Raw genomic sequence first — 26020 nt, 5'->3', positions numbered from 1 at the left:
CTGGGTTAGATCCTCAGCACCACATAAAAATAAATAAAGATATTGTGTCCAACTATAATTAAAAAATATATATATATATATATAAAAGAGTGGGAGAAAATCTTTGCCACCTGAACTTCAGATACAGCATTAATCTCCAGGATATACAAAGAACTCAAAAAACTTAACACTAAAAAAGAAATAATAACCCGATCAATAAATGGGCAAAGGAACCAAACAGGCACCTCACAGAAGAAATACAAATGTTCAAAAAATATATGAAAAAATGTTCAACATCTCTAGCAATTGGAGAAATGCAAATTAAAACTACACTGAGATTCCATCTCATTCCAGTCAGAATGGCAATAATCAAGAATACAAGTAACAATAAATTTTAGTGTGAATGTGGGAAAAAGGGTTCACACATACTCATAGCTAAGCTCCATGGAACCAACCTAGGTGACCTTCAACAGATGAATGGATAAGAAAATGTGGTATATATGCATAATGGAATTTTACTCAGCCTTAAAAAAGAACAAAATTATGTCTTTTGCTGGTAAATGGATGGAACTGTAGACTATCATGCTAAATGAAATAAGCCAACCCCCCAAAATGATATGTGAATGTTAACACACAATAAGGGTTGGGGGATAGAAGTTCACTGGATTAGACAAAGGGGAATGAAGGGAAAGGAAGTGGGTAGAAAGATAGTAGAATGAACTGGACATAACTTTCCTATGTTCATATATAAATATTTGGAACTCCATATCATATACAACCAAAGAATGGGAAGTTATACTCCATGTATATATGATATGTCAAAACACATTCTACTGTCTTGTATAGTTAAAAAGAACAAATAAAAAAATTAAAAAAAAACAGAAGAATCAACACAAAATGGGTTAAAGACTTAAGTATAGGGGCTGGGGTTGTGATTCAGCAGTAGAGCGCTCACCTGGCATGTGCAAGGCCCTGGGTTCGGTCCTCAGCACCACATAAAAATAAATAAATAAAATAAAGATAATGTGTCCATCTACATCTAAAAAATAAAACATTAAAAAAGACTTAAATGTAATAGCCCAAACTACTACTAAGAAAAGGGGAGAAATACTCTATGACACTGGTCTGAGATAGGATAAGGATCCCAAAAGCACAGGCAATGAAAGCAAAAATAAGCAAATGGAATTACATCATAGTAAGAAATGGCTGCACAGCAAAGGAAACAATTAGCAGAGTGATGAGACAATCTACAAAATGGGAGAATATATTTGCAAACTACAAGGAACTCAAACAACAGCAAAAACAGCAAACAATCCAGTTAAAAAATGGACAAAGGACCTGAAGAGACATTTCTCAAAAGAGCACATACAAATGGCAAACAGGTTATATGAAAAAAATTTGACATCACTAATCCTTTGAAGAATACAATTTAAAACCCCAATGAGGTCATCACCTCACTCTCCTAAGAGTTACTATTATCAAAAAAAAGAACAAAGGCTGATAAGGATGTGGGAGGGGGGTGGCGGGTGGAGGAACTCTCGTACACTGTTGGGAATTTAAATTAATAGAGTCATGATGGAAAGCAGAAAGGAGGTTCCTCAAAAAATTAAAAGAACTAAAATGTATGATCCAGCAATCCCACTACTGGCTATGTTCTCATATGAATGTATGTTCCAGAAATAACCAGCATGGAAAAAAAGAATAAAATCCTGTCATTTGTAGCGACATGGATGAAATGTGCCAGGCACCAAAAGACAAATTCTCTCATTCATAATAGAATCTGAAACATTTGATTTCACAAAAATAGTAGAAGAGTAATTCCAGAGACTGGGGAAAGAAGTGGGGATAGGAAGACAGGGAAATACTGGCCAATGGGTACAAGGTTACAGTTAGGTAGCAGGAATAAGTTCGGGTGTTCTATTGTACAGTAGGATAACTATAATTAATAATATTGCATTGAATATTTTAGAATAGCTAGAAGATAGGATTTTGAATGTTCTTACTACAAAGAAAAGATAAATGTATGAGGTATGAATACGCTAAAGTTCTGATTTGATTATTATACAATATATATGTACAAAACAACAAATTGGACTCCATAAATATGTACAATTCTGTCAATTAAAGCCAAATAAAAACAAACGTTCTCTGAGAACTGAATTAAATTAGAATTCAATAACAAAGATCTCTGAAAAATGGCCCAAATATTTTGAAACTAATGTACTTCTGAATAATGTGTAGATAAATGAGAAATTAAAAGGGAAATTCGGAAGCATTTTGAACTCAGTGTCATTCACCTGTTTACATACTTTAAAAAAAACCTATATAATCACCTCAATAGATGAGATTGTAGAAAAAGCATCTGATGAAAATCCAACATCCATTCCTGATTTTCAAACTCACAGAGTATCTATAAGAAACCTATAGTTAACCTCATATTTATTTTTATTTTTTTTAATTTGATGCTTCATTTATTTTCTCTATCATTCCATTGCATATAGGGTAGAGTCCAAGATCCTTTACAGGAGATAAGTACTCCCCATGATCTCACAGTTGCTTCTCTTTTTTTTTTTTTTAAAGAGAGAGTGAGAGAGAGAGAGAGAGAGAGAGAGAGAGAGAGAGAGAGAGAGAGAGAAGAGAGAACTTTTAATATTTATTTTTTAGTTCTCGGCGGACACAACATCTTTGTTGGTATGTGGTGCTGAGGATCGAACCCGGGCCGCACGCATACCAGGCGAGCGCTACCGCTTGAGCCACATCCCCAGCCCTAACCTCATATTTAATAGTGAAGATTTCTCCCCATGATAAGAAATAATACAAGATATCTGCTCTCATCAATATCTGCTTCTATTCAATATTGCTACTTAACATTGTTCCTGAAGGTTTTGTATTTTTTTAAATATTTTAAAGTTGTCAATGGACCTTTATTTTATTTATTTATATGTGGTGCTGAGAATCAAACCCAGTGCCTCACATGTGCTAGGCAAGCACTCTACCACTGAACCACAACCCCAGCCCCGTTACTGGAGGTTTTAATCAATGCAATCATTCAAGAAATAAAAAGCACTTATACTGGAAAGAAGTAAAACTTTCCATTTATAGAATGTATGATTGTCTATGTAGAAGATTCAACTGATTTTACTAGAACAAGTAAGTGAATTTTAGTAAGGCTATATGCATAAAACCAATAATTAAAATCATACAAACATATATGAATGGAGAAAGAGAGAGAAAAATAGAATTTATTTTCAGAAGTATTAAAATATACAACAATATCAAAAATATGGAATACTTAAGTATATGCCAGTGCAGAGGCACTCATCTGTAACCGCAGCACAGGAGGATCACAAATTTGAGGCCAGCCTGGGCAACTTAGTGAGACCCTGGTCAATCCCCCGAAATACACACATGAATACATACATAAACACACACACACACTTAGGGATAAATATAATGAGCAAAATGAAAGACTAGCTCATTGAAAATTGAAATTTAAAAACTCAAATACATGGATAGGAAAATTTAGTAATATTAAGATATTGGTAGATAAGAGTAATGGTCCCCTAAAAGTATCATGTTCTAATATTGTGAATATGTTATCTTACATGATAAAAGGAACTCTGGAGATGTGATTAGGTATCTTAAAATGGGAGATTATCCTGTATTATTCAAGTGGGCCCAATGTAATCACAAGAATCATTATAAGGGAAAGGCAGAAGCAGAAAGAAAGAAATGTGGCTTCTAACACTGGAGATAGAAGGCAGATGTAAGGAATGCAGACAGTCTCTATGATTTGGACAAAGCAAGAAATGGAGTGGTCTTCCAGTAGGAATGCAGCCTTGATTTCAACCCCATTAAATCCATTTTAGATTTCTGACCTCCAGACTATAAACGAATTAATGTGTGTTGTTTTAAGTGATGTTTGTGGTAGTTTGTTACAGCAGCAATGGGAAAGTAGTAGTAGAGATGGTTTTTATCCCCAAATTGATCTATCTAATCTAAATCAAACCCTAAACTTTTTCTAGAAATTAAGCTAATTCTAAAACTTATGTGGAAATGCTAGGGTCCAAAGAGACCATATACCAAACATTTCATTTATTCAGTTAACATTAACAAAGTACCCACTATGTACAGATCCCTCTCCAAAATAATTTGGGACAGAAAAATTTAAAAACACAGAAGGAAAGCCCCTTTGACCTTAAGCTTCATTCATTCCTTTGTTAGTTCAACAAATACATGTTGGACACCTACTAGATGCCAAATGCTATTCTAGCTGGAACAAAAACAAACTTCCCCGCCCTAATGGAGCTATTGTGGGATGGAGATTTAAAGAAAGGGACAGACAATAACAATAAATATAATTAGTGAAGTACTAAGTCTTACAAATAACAAACAGTTAATTAACATATTTTGTAAGTCACATGTATTAAATACTCCGGAAAACCTGTGAAATCACTTTTTACTACAATAATCATTTTCAAATGTGAAAAATATGCGAGAACCCCCAGGAGATGATTTTTTACTGTGACAGGCAATTTACTAGAGAGACAGACTGCTCCAACAGAGATTATCAGCATCACGGGGGGTTTTAAGTGGACACTTGGAACACTTGCAATAACAACAGGTGGTTATGAAATTATAGTAGTACAGGATGTACTATAGTTAATTTGATGCACTACTAATTTAATACTGAATGTTTACATTTGTTTACATTCTCTTAACTGTGAAAGGTGCCATATACAGTCTGTTTGTATGTATAAATTTTGATTAAAAATTTTACACTTATTGTTTGGTAGTAAATTACAAAACAGGCTATTATCTTCATATATTTTAAACATAAATAATATATCTAACTTTACCTTAATTTTTTGATAATTCTAAGCTATATAGTTAGTCTGAGTTTTTTTCAAATTGTCACAAATCTCCAAAAAATAATCTGGATATAAGTGGATCCAGGCAGTTCAAAGGTCAACTGTAACTGCTGCAGTATCTGTTGAGTTTAAATAATACTACGTAAATGTCAAATTATCAGGTTTTTATTATTGCTTCTTACATAATTGTTTTCTACACAGAAGTTCCCTAGGCAACTTCTAGTTAGAGCTGGCCACATCCAGGCAGATCTGGCTGCATAATTTGTTTAAAGAGTAGTTCAGAATTTTTGTTATACCTGAGCCTGGTTCACATGAAGGACCTCTCTCCAGTCTTTTTTTAGAATCTTGTCTTAGAATGCAGTTCTCTTCTCCAATCCTTTGGTACTAACAGTCTTCTGCATTTGAATGGTAGGTTTAAAAAGTAAAAGAGCACAATAATTTAAAGACCATGAAACAATTTGGACTACACTAATTCTGTTATTTTATGGGATCTTTTGGTACTTTTTTTTTGTGCTTTAAATCTAAAACAATGAAATATAGTGCAGAAAGGAAGATAATATTTCTGTTTGGTGAAGCGCAAATTTTAGTTCACACTCAAAATATCTGACTAAATTTGAATGATACCTTTAACAATGAAATTTATGCTTTCTATATTGTTAAGTGTTTCAAAAATTAAAAACAAACAAACAAAAAATAAATAAATAAAACAGTAATTTTATGAGTATTTGCCTAAATTGTACTTTTGGAGATGTTCAGTTTTATTAAAAAATAAAAATCACTTGTTAATGGGCAATTAATTACTTATATCAGCCTGTAACCACAGAATCAAAGTTCAGTTAATTAGTAAATAAAAACAATTGCTGCTGGGTGTAGTAGTGCATGCCTAGAATCCTAGCTTTTCTAGAGGCCAGCCTGTGCAATTCACCAGGACTATCTTAAAATAAAAAATTTAAAAAGGGCTGGGATGGGTCTCACTGGTAGCAGCACTTGCATGGCATGTATGTGACCCTCAATCCTCAGTACTGCAAACAAATAAAAAAGTAATTTGATTGCCTAAATAGTTGTGGGTTTGTTTTTTGTTGCATTTTAAAATTCTTTTGGTGCGGGGGTACTGGGGATTGAACTCAGGAGCAGTCAACCACTGAGCCACATTCCCAGCCCTATTTTGAATTTTATTTAGAAACAGTGTCTTACTGAGTTGCTTAGCACCTCACCATTGCTGATGCTGGCTTTGAACTCTCCATCTTCCTGCCTCAGCTCTCGAGCTGCTGGGATTACACACATGCGCCACCGCATCCAGACACATTTTAAAATTCTTTTTTGTTAACCTGCTCCAATTCAGTCCTTAGAACCTCCCCCCACTCTTCACCTCCAACTAATCCCTCTTCAATTCATTTACAGTTTATGTTTTTTTTTTTCAATTAGTGTCCTGTAGATATACCCAATGTTGGGACCCATCATGCCACATCCATAGATATAAATACAAAAGTTTGGTCAAATCATTCCATAGTTCTTCCCCTTTCCTTTTCTTCTGCCTCCTCGATTCCCTTCATCTATTTTATTGATCTTTCCTCCATTTTGATGAAATTTCTCTCTTCCTTTTTTTTTCTTTCTTTTTTATTCCTCCACTGTCCTTATTTTGGATTAGCTTCCTCATATCTGAGATATTCGACCTTTGACTTTTTGAGACTGGTTTACTTCAGTCTCGAAAAAGAGACTGAAGTGATAGCGTCCAGTTCCATTCATTCACTGGTATGGGCCATAATTTCATTCTTCTTTGTAGCTGAGTAATAATACCTCATTGTGTTTATATACCACATTTTCTTTATTCATTCATCTGTTGAAGGGCACCTAGGTTGGTTCCAAAGGTTGGCTATTGTGAATTGTACTGCTATAAATACTGAAGTGGCTGTGTCACTGTAGTAGGCTGATTTTTAAATCTTTTTAATATATACCAAGGAGTGGATATATACTGAATTATATGGTCGTTCCATTCCTAGTTTTTTGAGGAATATTCATATTGTTTTCCAGAGTAGTTGCACTAATTTAGTTAGCTATGATTTTTTCCCCTGCCTTATACTATAATATGTATTTTTTCTTATATATTTAACTGATATGATTATAACAAAGCTTGAGAAATTTTTCACTATCTGTATAATAAATGAATGTCATTATTCACTTAATTTCATAATTCTGAAAATGATTTCACTTAGGAAGGAAGGTATTAAAAATTGTTCATTCTGGGTGTCAGATGTTCTAAGCATATCACTGAAAATAATGAATAATCTACCATATAGGATAATGCTAAGAACTAAGGGGAAAACTGAGTAGAGTAAGGGGACTGGAAGGCAAAGACAGGGCACAGAAGTTAGAATATAAATGGGGAGGGGGGAGTAGGCATCACTGAGAAGGTTAGCCTTTAGCAAAGACCTCAAAGCAGGAGAGAGTTAACCAGATATCTGGAGAAAAGGAGTCTAGGCTTACTATTTTTTCAGATATCTTCTGCAATACTTTATTCAAAGAGTCTATATAGTGAACTCATATAATTTCAAAAAGTCTAACTTAAGAACTTTTAAGAGAGTTGGGCACAGTGGCACATGCCTATAATAGCAGTGGCTTGGGAGGCTGAGGCAGAAGGATTACAAATTCAAGGTCAGCCTCAGCAATTTAGCAAGACCCCATCTCAATAATAAAATAAATAAATAAAAACAACTGGGGATGTATCTCAGTGATAAAACACTCCTGGGTTTAATCCCCAGCATAGAAAGAAAAAGATATTTTAAAGGTTTCAGGAAAAATGGTAGCTTAGTTGCATCTCTGTGGTTTTCCCTTTGCCAATCTAATCAAAATACCAGTTACTTCTCCTTAGTCAGTTATTAAGATCAGCATCAAGTGGACCTAAATGGTGGAATGAAATCTTAGGGTCCAGACAAAAGCAGCTGGTATAAAGTTTTCCCATCTGTAACAAGGGAGGCCCTGGAAACCTGAGCAAGGAGCCCTGTAGAAGACAATGCTGTAGTTCTAAGGAAAGCCTGCCCACTGGTCTACCGGTCTCTAAGGAGTTATGTTACAGCTGGATAACTTAACCCAAGTCCTTAGTGAAAGGAATCCCCACGCAAAGACACTTCGCCGGGAGAATTCCAATTTTATTGCAAAAAGCTGTGTGCTTATATAGAACTAAAGGGGAGATGGTAGGGCTTAGATAAATGGCAGGACACCCATTTATTGGCAAGTTCTTCCAGATATCAGTTCCCGCGCCCAGGAATTAGTTCTCATTGGGGCTAAGGTTCCCGCCAGCGAGGTTTAAAATTTTAGCGCCGGCGGGAGAATTCACAAGGGCGGGAACTTTTCGCGCCACTGCAGAGAAGAAGAAGGTAGGAAGAAGAAGTCCTTAGACGCCATGTTGGGGTTTCTCTCTGGGGTATGGCTGCTGTTTACACTTTTCCCAACATTAGATTCCTCTGCAGAAGGCCCAAAAGACTGTGATTCCTGCATCTCCCAATACTTACCACTTAAAAGTATCCATTGAAAGATTTGAGGCCCAGTGTCAAAGAGCCATAAAACAGCAAGGGAAAACCACTGGAGGAGATCAACAGCTTGAATCAAAAAATAATTATTATTAATAACACATAAAGAGAATCTTAGAGCTAAAACTACTCTTTATGGATAAAAAAAATCAATAGATACTTAAGAACTGTATGGACACTGCTGAGACCAAATAAATAGTCTGAAAGATCAAGTAGAAGAAATATTTAGAAATGCAGAGCAAAACTACATAGAAGAAACCATGTGTAACAATGTAAGATACATGAAACAAAGATTCAGAAAACATCCAGGCACGGTGGCATGTGCCTGTAATCCCAGCGGCTCAGGAGGCTGAGGCTAGAAGATCCGGAGTTCAAAACCAGCCTCAGCAATTTAGCAAGGACTTTGGCAATTTAGTGAGAGCCTGTCTCTAAATAAAATATAGAAAAGGGCTGGGGATGTGGCTGGGTGGTTAAGTGCCCCTGGGTTCAATCCCTGGTAACCTCCCCCTTCACCTCGATGAAAGATTCAGAACCAGGAGTACAAATGTTAATGACAAGAGCTAAAGTGCATGTAGGAAAACAGACTAAGGAAGGGCACTGATAAAACAAATAACCGAATAAATTATCCCATAATGGTAGAAAGACATGAGACTTAAGAAGATGGAAAGGATCTCTAGCAGTCAGAGAAATGCAAATCAAAACCACCCTAAGATACCATCTCACTCCAGTAAGATTGGCAGCCATTATGAAGTCAAACAACAACAAATGCTGGCGAGGATGTGGGGAAAAGGGTACACTTGTACATTGCTGGTGGGACTGCAAATTGGTGCAGCCAATTTGGAAAGCAGTATGGAGATTCCTTGGAAAGCTGGGAATGGAGCCACCATTTGACCCAGGTATTGCCCTTCTCGGACTATTCCCTGAAGTCCTTAAAAGAGCGTACTATAGGGATACTGCTACATTGATGTTCATAGCAGCACAATTCACAATAGCTAGACTGTGGAACCAACTTAGATGCCCTTCAATAGATGAATGGATTAAAAAATGTGGCATTTATACACAGTGGAGTATTACTCAGCACTAAAAAATGACAAAATCATGGAATTTGCAGGGAAATGGATGGCATTAGAGCAGATTATGCTAAGTGAAGCTAGCCAATCCCTAAAAAACAAATGCCAAATGTCTTCTTTGATATAAGGAGAGCAACTAAAAACAGAGCAGGGAGGAAGAGCATGAGAAAAAGATTAACATTAAACAGGGATGAGAGATGGGAGGAAAAGGGAGAGAGAAGGGAAACTGCATGGAAATGGAAGGTGACCCTCACTGTTATACAAAATTACATATAAGAGGATGTGAGGGGAAAGGGAAAAAAATCAAGGGAGAGAAATGAATTACAGTAGATGGGGTAGAGGGGAGGAGAGGGGAGGGGGGATAGTAGAGGATAGGAAAGATAGCAGAATACAACAGTCACTAGTATGGCAATATGTAAAAACGTGGATGTGTAACCAATGTGATTCTGCAATCTGTATACAGGGTAAAAATGGGAGTTCATAACCCACTTGAATCAAATGTATGAAATATGATATGTCAAGAGCTTTGTAATTTTTTGAACAACCAATTAAAAAAAGAAAAAAAAGAAATCCTACAGTCATATTTGGAAAAAAAAAAAGAAGATGGAAAGGGGTCAAGTTCCAGTCACTAATAGGGTGGAAGAAAAATCAACAACTAGACACATTCTGATGAAATTCCTGAATTCCAAGCATAGAAAAGATCTTAAAAGCTTCCAATTAAAAAAAAATGTCCTACTTGAATGCTAACAGATTCTAGGGAACTAACCTGTTTCCTGTAAATGAAAGGAAAAAATCAAGCATTATTTTACTTCTCCTATCCAATTTGACCACCAGATAACCTACAGTTGATATGGGGAAGTTTTTCTTTACAGAAATATTCCAGGCAATAAATGAAGAAAAATGATAAAATTACATCAACATTCTATAGCTCCTAATTAATGTAGGCATCAACAGTTATGTCAAAAAAAGAGGGATATATACATTACATACCTCCTAACAGAAGGAAACCAAACAACATAATCTGTAATCTTGCCCCAAAGAAATCAACCTGAACTTAATCAACCTCTAGATTCAACTACCTTTCATAAGAAATTCTGAGTACTAAAGAACACCTTATACTACATCAGAGAGATGCAATCAGTAAAATCCAGACTTTTAAGAATGTTCATAACAATTTTGTTTCTTCAACAAATAAACTGTAAGGAAGGGAGAGAGGCAGAGTGGGGGAAATAGACGAATGGAAAACCTAAAGAGTAAAAAAATTCACCAACCAATCACAATGTGTGGACCTGTTTAAAGAATTAGGACACTCATGAGAGACTACTTGAAATTGGAGTACTGATTACTTGATAAGGACTTGTTATCAAGGGTAATATCATTATTTTGTTTGGTTTTTGGTGGGATGTCTTGCTTATTTTTGTGGTGCAAGGATCAAACCCAGATCTCCTCAGCCCACAAGCCCATCAGTTAGTAATTCTTGAAGCTAGGTGTTTTAGTCAGCTTTTTCTTTTTAAAAAAATATTTGATTTTTTAGTTATAGATGAACACATATCTTTATTTTAGTTATTTTTTTTAATGTGGTGCTGAGGATTGAACCCAGTGCCTCATGCATGCTAGGTGAGCACTCTACCTTTGAGCCACAATCCCAGACCCTTAGTCAGCTTTTTCACTGCTGTGACCAGAACAACTATATAGGAAGAAAAGTTTATCTGAGGGCTGTTTCCGAGGTCTCAGTCCAAAGATAGCGGCTCCATTCCTTGGGGCTCAAGGTGAGCCTGAACATCTTGGCAGAAAAGTGTGGTGGAGGGAAACAGTTCATATGATGATGAGGAAACAGAGAGAGGGATCTCCACTTGTCAAATACAATATATACCCCAAAGGCACACCATCAATGCCCACCTCTTCCAGCCACACCCTACCACCTTCAATCACTATTCAATTAATCCTATTAGGTGATTAATTCACTGATTGGGTTAAGGCTATAATAACCCAATTATTTCTTCTTTGAATCTTCTTGTATTGTCTCTCACATGAGCTTTTGAAAGACACCTCACATTCAAACCATAACACTGGATAATTTTATATATATACACACACACACACACACACACACACACACGTCATACATATCTCTATATATTCAATCTACTATTCTTTCCAACTCTAATTATGCTTGAAATTATTTAGAATGAAATGTTACAAGAGGTTTCCATGTTCTTTATTGGCCAGGTGAAATCAAGGCTAAGGAAAATATTCAGCTTAGCACATAGGTCAAGGAAATTACACTTCGGATTTGAGTGTAATGTCCTAATTCTACAGAAAACTTCCAGTATTAGGACACCTAACATAATCAAATATTGAAGAGGGTAAAACTGTTTCTGACTTTTGGGAAATACCTTTAATGAGTGATAATTTAACATTTCATGGGAAAGTTCACATTAATGCAATATGAAAGTTCAAAGAGAAGTTTATCCCTAAAGACCAAGTTACAACAGAAAAAAAAAAAAGATTAACTTTAAGGTATAACAGAGAACAAGAATCACAATCACATCTTCATTCCAGTTGCTAACCTAAACACAGTTTATGATTTGCATCAACCTGATCCATCTATTGCACTGTTTTGCCATTAACATAATAGCAGAGATATAAATCGGAACCTGTCTATCACAGGCTTATACATTAAATAAACAGTGCACAGCTTATACACTGATTAAATAAACAGAGAATCTTCTCATCAATATATGCATGTATTTGCGTACACAGCATTATAAGAGAAATCTAAAATGAAACAAAAAATGTTAAAAGAACTCCATTGAGACAAAGAAAATATGGTATACACACACAACAGAGTTTTATGCAGCCATAAAGAAAAATGAAATTATGTCATTTGCAGGAAAATGAATGGAACTAAAGACCATAAGTTCAGTGAAACAAATTAAACTCAGAAGATCAAGGGGAATATGTTTTCTCTCATACACAAAAGCTACAGAGGAAAAAGGAAAAGAAAGGTGGGGTGGATCTCATGAAAATCAAAGGGAAAAAAAAGAAAATCAAAGGTAGCTCAGGAGAGGAAAGGGATGAAGGGGTAAAAGGTGGGAAGGGAGCGGGGAGTGCTGGGGAGTGATACTGTTGAAATTATATTGTTACAGTATGTGCATGTCAAATATGTAACAACAAATTCCATCATTATGTACAACTATAATGCACCAATAAAAATGTGGAAAAAATAAACATGAGAAAAGAACATTAAAAAAATAACTCCATTGAGAATAGAGAAAAGTATTTCAAATATACTTAGCCTAAAGTAAATTATATCTGCATGAACAGCTAAAATAGACTATACTTCATACTGTAATGAATTAGATTATGTACTTAAGGGTTTTGTTTTCTGCTTTAAAGACCCCTCAAAAAGTGTCACAGCTGCTGGGCACAGTAGCACATATCTGTAATCCCAGCAACTCATTAGGTTGAGGCTCAGGGATTGCAAGTTTGAGGCCAGCCTGGGCAACTTAGCAAGACCTCATCTCAAAAACTAAAGAAAAGAACTGGGAGTGTGGTTCTACCCATGGGTTAAATATCTAGTGCCCCCCCACAAAAACAATGTCACAGTTTTATATATTGGCCCAACTTGCTGATTTATGCCTTTAAAAATATTTAAAATATGCAGAATTACTAAGTAGGCTATTAACTGCTTCCCCACTGACTCTTGGTAGCTAAAGAGTCTCAAATGTATTTCAGCAAACTTATGGAGTATATTATGCTAACAAGCATGTTCCCACTACGTACTCATTACCAAACTGTAAAATTCAGCTTTTTAAATTATTTTCACAAAAATGCAGAGTCTTAACAGTAATTAATGAAAACAATTACAAGAGCAATAACCCCCAGACCTTCCCCATCCCAGCACCCCCAAAGTAACTTCATATACATGGTGAATTTTCTTTCAGAATCTACAAAAATGATCTCATATTCCTAAAGAATGAGGCATGATTTCCCTCCTTTTATCACATATCCCTAAGATTTCAGATCATGAAAGCAGCAGTCTTTTTAAACCCAGCTCCAAGAGTTAACTTATGTATCTACTAAACATACTTTCCATGCAATTTAGGAGTAGGCAAGCTCTTTATGTTTTTAAAATTGCCAATCCAGGACCCTTGATTAGTATTCTTTCTACAACAGATAATCTTAGGACACTTCTACAATATGTTCAAAACATCCTTAAAAATTTCCCAGACAAAGGGCTGGGGCTGGGGCTCAGTGATAGCACACTTGCCTGGCTTGTGTGAGGCACTGGGTTCAATTCTCAGAACCACATATAAATAAAATAAAGAGTCTATCAACAACTAAAATAACTACATACATTTACACACACACACACACACACACACATATATATATATATATATATATATATATATATATATATATAATTTCCCAGACTAATAAATTCTACAAAAATCACCAATTAGACCAGAAAGTAGATCTTCCCATTGGCACACCTATCCTACCTAAGTATCTACAACTCTCACAGTCACCTCTGCTATCCTCATAGGTGCTTTCTTCTATTCATTCACAAAGCCCATTTAAGCTCTCAACAGTCCCAATATCCAAATTGTATTTCTAAATCATGTAAACAAATACTTTAATGTATTACTCAACTACAGTGTTATCGCTAGCAAAGTGAGATGCACTCTATATTCCACACTAGCAGGTACCTGAGCTTAATTGCCTAGTTCAGTGTTGTTGGCTTAACTATCTCTAAGGAGCTTGGGACAGTGTCCGACACATTGTAGGTGAGGGATAAATCCTAAAAATAAATGAATTTTAATACTACTGAGCCTTATGTTCAATCATAACTTCCTCAAACTCCATAAACCACTAAGCTGAAAACTGTCTTCACTCTATTTGTCTACCTTGAATCATATTATATAAATAAGCCATGGCGCCTATGAAAACTATGTCTGTTACACAATAAAATTAAGCTTTTGTTTTTGAAGGACAAGAACAGACACTGACCCCAAGGTAGAAATATGTACTTATAAACTGGTGCTTTGGAACAAACAAGATTCTATTATAGAAGAAAAAAAGAACATCAGCTTAAAGGTTCTTCCTCCAAAGTCTGTACAATCTACAAAGCATATGACATATAATCCAATTGAACATAACCACAAATACACAAATACTTTTCTGTATCTATCAGTCAGTATAGAATGGAATATGCTATAGAAATTAGTGCCCCCCCACAAAGCGGGTTTATTTCTTGTATACACACCCATCTATCCTCACTCTACCTGTCTTCACTCTCTACCTCATGCTGCCCATAACTCTCAGTATAGAACCTAACAGAGAAGTTATATCTGCCAAAGGAAAAGAACAAGATGAATTGGGCACTGGCTCTTAAAGCTTCTGCCCATGAACTTCTGCTCAAGATATTTACTAATCCTACTTAGATTTCATTGGCCAAAACCAGGTATATGACACACTTAACTTCCAGAGGTAAGAGATTTGTTATCTAAATATATTTGGTGAATACCAGTAATAACTACCACTTTATAAAAGACATTATCTGGAATTAGATACACCTAGGAGCACATCCCAGCCTTGCTGTATAGAAGAATAATTAATTTCCTTATCTGTAAAATAAAAATAGTAATATCCACCTTATAGCATTATCTGATAATCTTCTAATCTTCTATGTGAGATCAGATGCTTAGCAGAATGCCTGATTTTGATTCATTCATTCATTCAATAATATTTTGGGGCCATCTGCCAAGCACTAAGCTAAATATTTGCTTACAGTACTTATGCACTAAATAAGGGTTATTTCTATTAGTCCATTTTATGTAGTTATATTAAAATTCCCAAGGCTGGGTACTTTATAAGGAAGTTTTATTTATGTCATATTTTGAGAGGCTGAAAGTAACTAACTCTAAAGATCAGGTGGCTCCCCTTGTGGCCTCTGGTGAGGGTCCTCGGCCACATTATAAAACAATTGAGAAACAGAAAGAAAAAATGGCTAAGTGCAAAAAGGACCAAGCATATGGGATGACCTCATCTTAGTTTTCATGAGAACCTACTGGGTGAGACAAGCATTAATCCCTTCTGGGACTGTTGCCCCCATAGCTTAATTACCATGCTCTAGACTTCAACTGTTAATGGTAACATCACCTCAACAATACCACACTGGGCACCATGCTTCCATCACATCAACCTTTGGGGAACACACCCAAACCATATCCAAGCCATGGTACTATTATTAGAAATGCCTTTTGGGGCTGGAGTGTGGCTCAGTGGTAGAGTGCTCAGCTAGCGCGTGTGAGGCCCTGGGTTCGATCCTTAGCACCACATAAAAATAAATAAATAAATAAATAAATAAATAAATAAATAAATAAATGTATTGTGTTCAACTACACGTAAAAAATAAAAAAAAAATTTAAAAAATGCTTTTTGAGTTCCAATCAGGAATTCCATGAATGTCTTCATTTCTTAGTAGTTTCCAGATTCAAAAGAAAAAGATGTGTACAAACTGCCAACTATCAGTTTTTTTCCTTCTTATATGCTAATAGAACCCCTGGCTTTTCCCTAGACACATGACCTCAGGGAATACAGACTGCAAACATCAGCTATCTATGTAGCTAGCCTGGCCATAGGTCTAAGTTCTGGCAACTATGTTGTAGGAGGAAGTGTCACATGGTGGCCTACAGTTTCCTTAGGAAACTGTGTTAGTTTTTTATCACTGTGACCAAGATATCTGACAAAAACAATTTAGAGGAGGAAAAGTTTATTTTGGACTCATGGTTTCAGAGGTCTTGGTCTATGGTTGGCTAACTCCATTGCTCTGGGTATGAAGTAAGGCAGAAAATCATGGTATGGTAGAAGAGTGTGGCAAAGTAAAGCAATCAGCTCATGGCAGCTGGGAAGAAGACAGTGAAGAGGAGCCAGGGGGACAAGATATAATTCCCCCAAATACCCACAGAGACCTATTTCCTCCAGCCACATCCCACCTGCCTACAGTTACCACTCAGTACAGTAGTCCTTTCAAATGATTAATACACCAAATGGATTAATCTACTGATTAGATTACAGCTCTCATAATCTAATCATTTTACCTCCTGAATTAACACAGGCACTTTTGGGGACACCTCATATTCAAACCATAACAGAGATCACAAATGTGTACCCTTCATGTACTTCATCTGCTCCTCCATAAGATGTCGAATATTAATTCTGTCTCAGACTATGAGACCATAGCCATGCATGACAGAAGAATAAAGTGGAAGGAGCCTCAGTTCCTGACACTGGACTGTCATACAAGCTCTGGATTAATGTGAAAATAAACGGTCATTTTACTTAATTGTTGTTTTGCATTTTCTGTCACTAACAGCCAAACTTAATCCTAACTAGTATAAAATATAACCTAACTCTTAAAAATAAAGCTGGGCACAGTGGTGCATGCCTATAATTCCAGAGGCTGAAGCAGGAAGATTTTTGAGTTTAAGGCAAGCCCCAGAAACTTAGCAAGGCACTTAGTAACTCAGCAAGACCCTATCTCTAAATTAAAAGAAAAAAAAATATATATATAGTATGTGTATGTGTATGTATATATATGTGTGTGCGTATATATACACACACACACACATACACACATATTATATATATATATAATATATATATATATACACACATATATTTATACATATATATAAAGTGTGACTCAGTGGTCAAGTGCCCCCAGGGTTCAATCCCCAGTACCAAAAATAATAAATTTTTTTAAAATAATTAATTAATTAAAGCATGCTCTGGGAAAGAATAATAATTCTTGATGAGACTTCTACATCCTTATGAGAGAAGAAACTAACATAGGAAGTAGCAGCACAGAGCACAATGAGGATTGGCTTAAATAAGACTGGAGTTTTTTAATCAGTTCCACTTTTTACGTTAACCTTTGGTAAGCTATTTAAACCTAGCTGGGCCTCAGCTTCTTGTCTATAATATCATAAGACTTAAAGATCTGTGAAAAATAAATGGGAAAAGGTTTAAGAAAATATAAATTGCATAGCATTTTGGCTGTAACATCAGTACTACCTTGTTAATTGTTCCCTCTTTCCCCACCCTTCCTTCAGAATTGGGGCATAAGAACTGGCTTCAGTACAAAAGAATCACATGAGAGCCACTCCAGAGGCTCTGATTCAGTAGGTCTAGCCCAGGGACCTGAAGCTGCATTTCCAACAAGCAGCCGGAGAGGCTCTGATGAAAGAAGTCTGCCCACCTTGGGTACCTGGCTCCAGCGATCAGGTCCTACTTATTCTTGTAATCCTGCAACTTGAATCCTCTAATACAATCTTGGCTGCTTAGCAATGTTTCAATCAACATGGACCACATATAAAACGGTGGTCCCATAAGACTATATCACCAAGTAACATCATAGTTCCAGGTTGAAGTGTAAAGAGGAGAAAGCCAGGCATGGCCTGGCAAGGTCTCCCTGAGTTTAGAAGACAGAGCTGAAAATTCAAGGAGGTCAGAAAGGCTAGAGTTTGCAGGACAGAATATCAGATAGGAGAGAGTGGCACTCAGAGTGAACTTCAGATGCTTGTAAAGCTCCACCCTTCACCTGAGTACAGATAAGCATTTATTTGTGAGAAAACTCAGAGGCTGGGGAAAGAATCAACTGAAAGGATTTAAGGAAACAATCCTTAGCACTCACACAGGGCAGGGAATAAAACCTGTTCTGATCACCAAGTACAAAAAAGCCTCTTAATTTATGGGGCATTGAGTGGAATAAAGAGTTCTGCCTCAGGAATGGGGAAAAAAAATTAGCCCTAGACCAAGTACTGCTCTGGTCACACCTGACACAGTTTAAAAGCAAGACTTGAAAGGATCCAACTGTTTCCAAGTAACTTATCCCAGAAAAAAAAGCTTAAGAATATTTATAGGAATACAGAAATATCCTGTACCCAACAAGGAAAAATTCACAATAGGGATCCAATCAAAAGTCATCAGGCATGCAAAGAACTATTATTTTAGTATTTTAAAGAGTAATTTCCTTGGAATTTTACTGAATCTTAAATTTTCCTTATAAACAAACACAAAATTGTCATCTTTGTTATTTTCACCCTGTGTGCTAATCTCAAAATTCCTCCTCCACATCATTTCACTGCTATTCCCCATATGAAATATTAACACTTCTAAGGCAAGCAGCATAATAATTAAAAGCGAAAGCTTTTGAGACAGGAAAACCAGGATCTGAATTATTTCTTCCCAACTTATCTCTGTATTCCTGGAAAAGCCAATGAACCTCTCCATGTTTTAGTTCACTTATCTGTAAGATGGGTATGATAATATTTGCTTCACAGGGCTACTATAATAAATAAGCCAAAACAAACAATAAATAGTAACTATCATTTAATAATATCACATTATCATAAGAAAAGTTACCATACACACATGCAAAAACATTTACTAAGTGCCTATCATTTGCTGGGTAGTTTACAGACACTAGGCATACAAAAGGGAAAAAAGGAACCCAAAGTATATCTTATGTTGAACCCACATTTAAAAGTTAAGTACAAACTTCATATTCTATTTCTTCATTTCTAAGTAGGGCAATTATTTTAAGTTCTTCCTATAAAAATTAAAGAATGATTTTTTTTCTCTTTGAAAGGAAAAAATAATCTTAAGAAGTTGTCAGGTTCGACCAATTAGGGCATGTCTGAGGAATACTTGGAACCTGAAAAACATGGTAAAATTTTAATTTAAAAGCAACCTGCAATTAACATCACCTTTCAAAATTATTCTCAAATTAGTAGACTAAATTATATTCAGCCATAAAATACATAAAATGGACCAATCTGTTATTATGATAATCATTTCAGAAAGGCTGGGCCAACAGATGTAAGGAACAAAAATCAACTTCAAGTTTGTATTTCATTTGCTCATTCCACTTAAATGACTTCAGATGGTTTAAATATTAACCTTATTAATAAAATATCTGCATATTCACTATGAATCTGATTAACTTACCCTAACTCCATAAATTAATTTTATTACATGGCTTCCCACTTCATCCAAGGTCCTGTATACCCCCATTGCTCAAAGCATGGTCCTCAAACCAACAGCATCATTGTCACCTGGGAGTTTGTTAGAACTACAGAATCCTATTCCCCATACCAAATCTATTCTGACTGAGTCAGATTTTGCATTTTTAACAAAATCCTTAGATGATTTCTATGCACAATACAGTAAACTGTTGTGGGGTATTTTTTTCTCACCTTTTTTTTTAACTGTCAGAAAAGTTTATTTGCTTATTAATAAGAATAATTCAATTCAGAGAAGTAAATCATATATATGCTAGATATCAATATATACACATGTGTGTGTGTGTGTGTGTGTGTGTGTGTGTGTGTGTATGAATCTTTATATCTCAGACTTCATCTTATCCCTCAACTAGGACTTCAAGTCTTAATAGTCTTGTTATACTATTCATTTTTTCTCTTGGGTTGACATTTTTGTCTTAGCATGTGGCCAGTGTGATGAAAGTCTTCTCTGTAATTAAGCAACTATATAGTACAGAGCCAGGAGAAGAGATTTTCTCCATAATCTGGGGAGAAAAAAAGAAAAAATTCAAAATAGGTTTATCCAAGGTTGAACCCGAAATTTCTTTAGAGAAAAAAGTTACAAAAAAAATTATCAGAATGATTCTATCCTCCACTATAATATATTTCTGTGCTTTACCTAACATATATTTTTACTGCAGGTACCACATGTTTTTAAAATAAGAAATTCACATGGGACTTGAGAGAGTACAGGTCTTTAGATGGCATCATCTTTTATTATTATTACTGCACAACAGTCACAATGTCCATAAAATAGAACAAATCTTATTTCTCTTTCATTTAAAAAAATGACAAACCTAAGCTGAAACTGATCACAGCGGGCAGGATGGTTCGGCACAGATTCAAAGGAAGGTACAAATGTTCAGTTTTCAAAAGCTCTGCAAAAGCCAGCTTCATCTCTTGTCACTGTGGCCATGGCTTCATGCCAAACATTTGAAAACTGCTGAAAAGTGCTGTTCCTTCTAAACAATTATGAAGAGCTTTGCAAAGGGAAACAAATGTAATAACAATCAGTTTCTTAAAATGGTCAAATGTCCATGGCTTCTGGTTTGCAATGTAAGAGTTACCCAGCTTCAGAGACAGTGCACCCAAACCAGATGTCTTAGAAGAAAGGGTTAAAAAGTTTTAAGTTATTAAAAAACCTATTGGAGCAGTCTCAAAAGTTAAATATGTCCTCAAACAAACACAGCTTTTTATAAAATTCAATTATAGATCCATCATCCTTGAATTTAACTCTTTCTCATCCATTTTTGTATTTTCAGACTATATTATTTTTCAGTACACAAAGTTCCACGAGAGCACAACTAGGTATTTAATGTTTTTTTTTTTTTTGAGAGAGAGAGGGGGAGAGAGAGAGAGAGAGAGAATTTTTTAAAATATTTATTTTTTTTTTCTTAGTTTTCGGCGGACACAACATCTTTGTTGGTATGTGGTGCTGAGGATTGAACCCAGGCCGCACGCACGCCAGGCGAGCCCGCTACCGCTTGAGCCACATCCCCAGCCCTAATGTTTTTTTTTAATAGGTCTATTGATTTCAAGCTTTTAGGAGAGCTCTTTATTCTAATATTCTAGAAAGTGATGCCCTATCTCTACTCACATTCAAAGCCAAACCTCTTAGAATTGTCTATGTACTTTGACTTCATTTCCTCACTCTTCAGTCCACTCCTATTGGCTTCTACTCCCTTCACTCCACTGAAGCTTCTCTTGGCAAAGACTGTAAGGGCCATCATGGGGCTAAATGCAATGGACATCCTTTAGTCATTATTTTCTTCATTTTGCAGCATCATTCAACAAAGTTAATCAGTCTTTCTCTCCTTGACATAACTCGTTAGCATTGATGAACCTTTATTTTCCTGGGTGCTACCCAACTCTCTGTCCCTTGTCAATCTTCTTTGGAGGCTATAGCCTCTCTACCTGACCTACAGATGTTGGACTACTTTGGGGTTTGGTTCTGGAATCTCATGTGATCCCAGGCTATAAATATCACCTTTATGCTACTAACTCACACCTTCACTTCTTTAGCCCAGATCTGTCTTCTAAATCCAGAACAGTATATTCAACTACCTACAGTTGGGTGCTTAATAAACATTAAACTCAATGCATTCAAAATCGAAGTCCTGGATCTTTCCCTCACTGTTCCTCCCCCATTGCTTCTCTTTCCCAACAGTTTACCAAGTTGCTTCTGCCAGAAACACTGCAGTTCTTTACTTTCACCACTCACATACAATTCATCATCAAATCCTATCATTTTTGGTCTCTAAAATACATACCCAATTTCCCCATCTCTACTGCCATCCCCAGGTCTAAGCCATTACCATCTCTGCTCTACAACACTGCAACAATATTCTATATGACCTACCTGAATCCACTCATATTCCCCCACACTGCAGCCAGAGTGATCTTTGAGATGAAAATGCTCCTGCTTAAATCTTTTCAGTGGTTTCTTATTGGTTTTTAGATAATATTCACAAGACATCTGCCTGCCCCCACAGAAAGCCTCACCTCATGCTATCATTCCCTTTGTTTCCTAAACACCTATTGGCCTTCTCGCTAAACATTATAATGTTGAGATTTTTTTTTTCAAGTGTGGAGCCTTTCCGCATGTTGTGTCTTCTACCTAGAATATCTGTTTTCTTCTTTTACTTACCGTTGCCCAAAATACACAAAACATGCACACACATCTTGTACAAGTGTGTGTCCTTAATCCAAAACCCCAGGGTCCACATCAAACAATCAATCAAACCACGGTAACTGAATGACAGGTAATCGATGGTGTTAAAACATACCACCAGACCAAAAAATAATGACAGCAAGCCCTTAGAAAACTTAATATATACTAGGCATCATTTTAGGTGATTGATGTATATTAGTGATTTAATTCTCAAAACAATCCTATAAGATAGGACTGCTATCTATTATCTATTTTCTCTGTTATTAAGATGATATTAAGATATTTTTATTTTAGGATAAAACAAGATACAGAGATTAAGTGGCTTAATCAAGTACATGGAAATTAGTGGCAAAGTTTGAACTCAGGGACTGGCAATTTGGCTCAATGGTAAAGCATGCATTTAGCATGCAGGGCAGGAAGCCCTGGGTCAATACCTGTTGGGCCAGGGCTTGGCGCACACATATACACGCACATAGGAAGCTAAAATTCAAATTTAGTCCTGTGTGAGTGCTTGAGTATCAAAGAGCATGACAACTTGGTTATGGATGATTCAAACTTCACTTCCATAATTTACATAGATAGAAGCCATTTATATCTTGCTCATCGCTAGAACCGTAGCACCCTGAATAGAGTCTAAGCATATGTCTGAAGCTCAATAACTTGTTTAATATAAGAATGTTTACTATTCCCTTGCATAATTATTTTGAGATTATAGTGGATTCCAATTATGCTTATTACTACACACACATCTTATGTAAGCTGTCGGCTTGCCCATTCCTCAACATGCCTGTCCTTCTGTGTCCTCTCCTCCTATCCTTTTGCGACCACTGGTCATGGTACTGTCTCCCCCGGGTTGTGAGCAGGCAGCCATGCCTGAATTTTGGCCTCACCTTCCACGTGGTGGAAGCGCTCTGCTCAACTTCTGAGCCAGGACCAGGTGGCTCTCCGGTACCCAACAGCATGAATCGGCCATACCGCTGCAGTGGCCACTGTGCAGCTTCTCCTCCGGGAAGGCCAAGGCCCACGGCCACTTTTCCCGCCTGCGCCATGTCTGGGTCTGTCACGCATAGCCTGCTGGGACCTGCCAATCTGTACAGCTAGCCAATCAGAAAGCGAAGCAATCCAAGACCCACCCTTCCCCTCAGCAGAAGCCAATAGGCAGGCTCTGGATGCTCTCCTAGCGGGTACTTAAGGCCTTAGGGTCTCTTTTCTCCATACGTGCCCAGCAGAAATGATCTCGATTTCTGCTTTGAGGCAGGTTGTGATACTTATATGATAGTAGGTCTTGTGGCTGCAGCAATGGAATGGGGCCCTCACCTTCCCTCAGGCAGCCCATGTCACTGTCCAGCAGCTCTGACTCTTGGGGAAATTTTGCAAACTGGCTGACTCCTCGTAACTGCTGTACCCTGACCAAGCCCCATCCCTGAGGCTGCCTACAAGGGTTTCCCTCTTTGCAGCAGCCTTTCAGATGACAGTATCCCGGCCTCACCATAACAGCCCCAGTTCTACCAGTCATTCAAGGAGTGGATTTATTTTCTCATCATTTTGTTCCCCCTGTAATACTACCCCAGACTGTCATTTTTTTTTTTTTTCATCCCAAGAAAGTAGCAGATGGGTAGGGGGCGGCCCGCAACAAAAGCAGCAGGTGCAACTAAACGACATTTCTGTGTGATTTATAGTGGACCAAGCACTTCTACATCTGTTATTTCATTTACCTTACAATAACCTTGTGGTGAACTGAAGAAGCAAAATGGGGAGTGTTACCCCCGTGGAATAGAGGGAGACAAAATAAGGTCCAGAGAGTAGACGTGATTTATGCAAGGTTACACAGTGAGTGAATGGCAGAGCCAGAATAGAACTGCGAATTCTACAATTTCTCCCAAGTGTCAACCCCAACTTGCAAAGAATTTAGGCATTCATAGAGTCTGTGTCAAGTCAGAAGCAAAGTATACAGAGGGTGGAGGCTATGTTAACCAAATATAAGATAAAATACAAACTATTTTTTAAACTATGCACACCAAAGTATATTAAATGCATAGACAATGTTTGGGAAGGTGGTAATTTATTCACTCTACAAAGCATCATGTATCCACAGTGTGCAAATAACTATGTCAGTCAGCATCTGGTTATAGAAAGGGGTAAGGTATCCATCTCACTTCTGGGACCTCAGGATCTAATAGGAAAACAAAACAAGGTACAAACATAATGATACCTGACAGTTCATGAACTCTAAGGATTCAGATAAAGTAAAAATCTACCAACTGGGAATGCAGTGGTATTTGAGTTAGGACTTGAAGGGTGAGATTTCCCAAGGGATGGATGAAACTGGTATTCCTGATGCAGGGGGAGGTGAGGAGCAAAGGTGCAGAGATGAGGATAATGACATAACTAGAAAGAACATAAAACTGTTTTTTTTAAGAAAGAGGGGATTACAAAGGCGAGTTGGGGCAAAAGATTATGGAACAGCAGCTAAGGAGCATGGATTTCTCATGGTAGGTAGTGAGAAATGTGGAAAATATGGACAGGGGAGTGACACTATCCTAGTGATAGTCCAGTTAATTGCTCAGTGGCATATGGAATAAGTTGGATTAAAGGCAAGGGGAGTTCGTTATCTTTTCATTAGTCCAGCAAAGCTTACCGAAGGAGTCAGATTTCAGAAAGTTCTTCTGAAGGTCCTTAAATGACACAGCAACACTGTACTTAATATAGTAGGACATGGTTAAAAGCTTGGTTGGAATCCCAAGTCTGTCACTTGCCAGCTGTGTGACCTTGAAGAAGTCATTTAACTTCTCTGTAAAATAAGGTTATTAAATCACTAATCTTTCAGAGTCATTGAGAGGATAAAATAAGAACATACATGGGAAAACACTTGGTAGATTGCAAAGTAGTACATGTGTTGATATTTTCTGTTTCCAGGGTTAAAGTGACTTTCCATGGGCTTGCTATAGGAAGGGAGGATGGGAATGGGAGCCTGACATTGGGTCTCAGAGGCACTCACCTTCCAGGTCCAGGGCTGCAGCTGCTGTCAGACACCCTTCACAGGAGCAGATGGTGCTCACAGTTGGGACCCTGTCAGTGCCCAAGGACACCCAGGGCCCTGCTGGGTTCCCACCTGCAAGCTCTCTTCCTAGACAATGCACCTGCACTCAAGCTTCTGGGGCCACCAGTGTCTGCCAAGAACAGGTAATGTCTGCAAAGGGAGATATGATAAAGCCACTGCTCAGTCCACGGAGGCTCATACAAATTTATAATATTAACAACCCTCAAGGGGACCTAAGCAATGTACAAGACACTGGGGATACTGTAGAGAATAAAACAGAGCTTCTGCCCTCCTACAGCTTACACTGTAGGAGTGGGATGGGGTGGGGGAAAACACTTAACAAATCACTTCATATTTTTAATGTTCAATATCCATTCTTTTTAAAAAAGTAAACTGTAATATTTATTAAGGTACAACTTCATACAACACAAAGCTCAGTGCTGGGGATATAGCTCAGTTGGTAGAGTGCTCACCTCACATGCACAAGGCCCTGGGTTCAATCCCCAGCACTATAAATAAATAAATAGCACAGATCTCAAATGTTCAGCTATGAGTTTTTTTAATGGTTTTTATTTTTTATTGATTTTTATTTTTTAGTTGTAGTTGTACACAATACCTTTACTTTTATATGGTGCTGAGGCTCGAACCCAGGGCCTCGCACATGCTAGGCGAGTACTCTACCACTGAGCCACAACCCCAGCCTCAGTTATGAGTTTTGACATTTATGTACACTCATGTAACCATCATACA

General features: G+C 37.0%; 1 protein-coding gene across 2 annotated transcripts in view; it reads right to left on the bottom strand.

Moving 5' to 3' along the window:
* Positions 1-23279, bottom strand: part of Rec114 (REC114 meiotic recombination protein) — a 107971-nt gene extending 84692 nt beyond the window's left edge. For both annotated transcript variants that reach the window (XM_026387650.2, XM_026387651.2), the window contains exon 1: positions 23121-23279. In XM_026387650.2, the coding sequence (XP_026243435.1) occupies positions 23121-23279 (159 nt within the window). The remainder of the gene's footprint in view (positions 1-23120) is intronic.
* Between the last annotated feature and the right edge of the window lie 2741 nt (positions 23280-26020).

This window comes from Urocitellus parryii, chromosome 6, assembly GCF_045843805.1.
Source record: "Urocitellus parryii isolate mUroPar1 chromosome 6, mUroPar1.hap1, whole genome shotgun sequence".
Classification (NCBI taxonomy): Eukaryota; Metazoa; Chordata; class Mammalia; order Rodentia; family Sciuridae; genus Urocitellus; species Urocitellus parryii.
The sequence above is the reverse complement of the archived record's forward strand: the minus strand, read 5'-3'. Positions and strand labels throughout refer to the sequence as shown.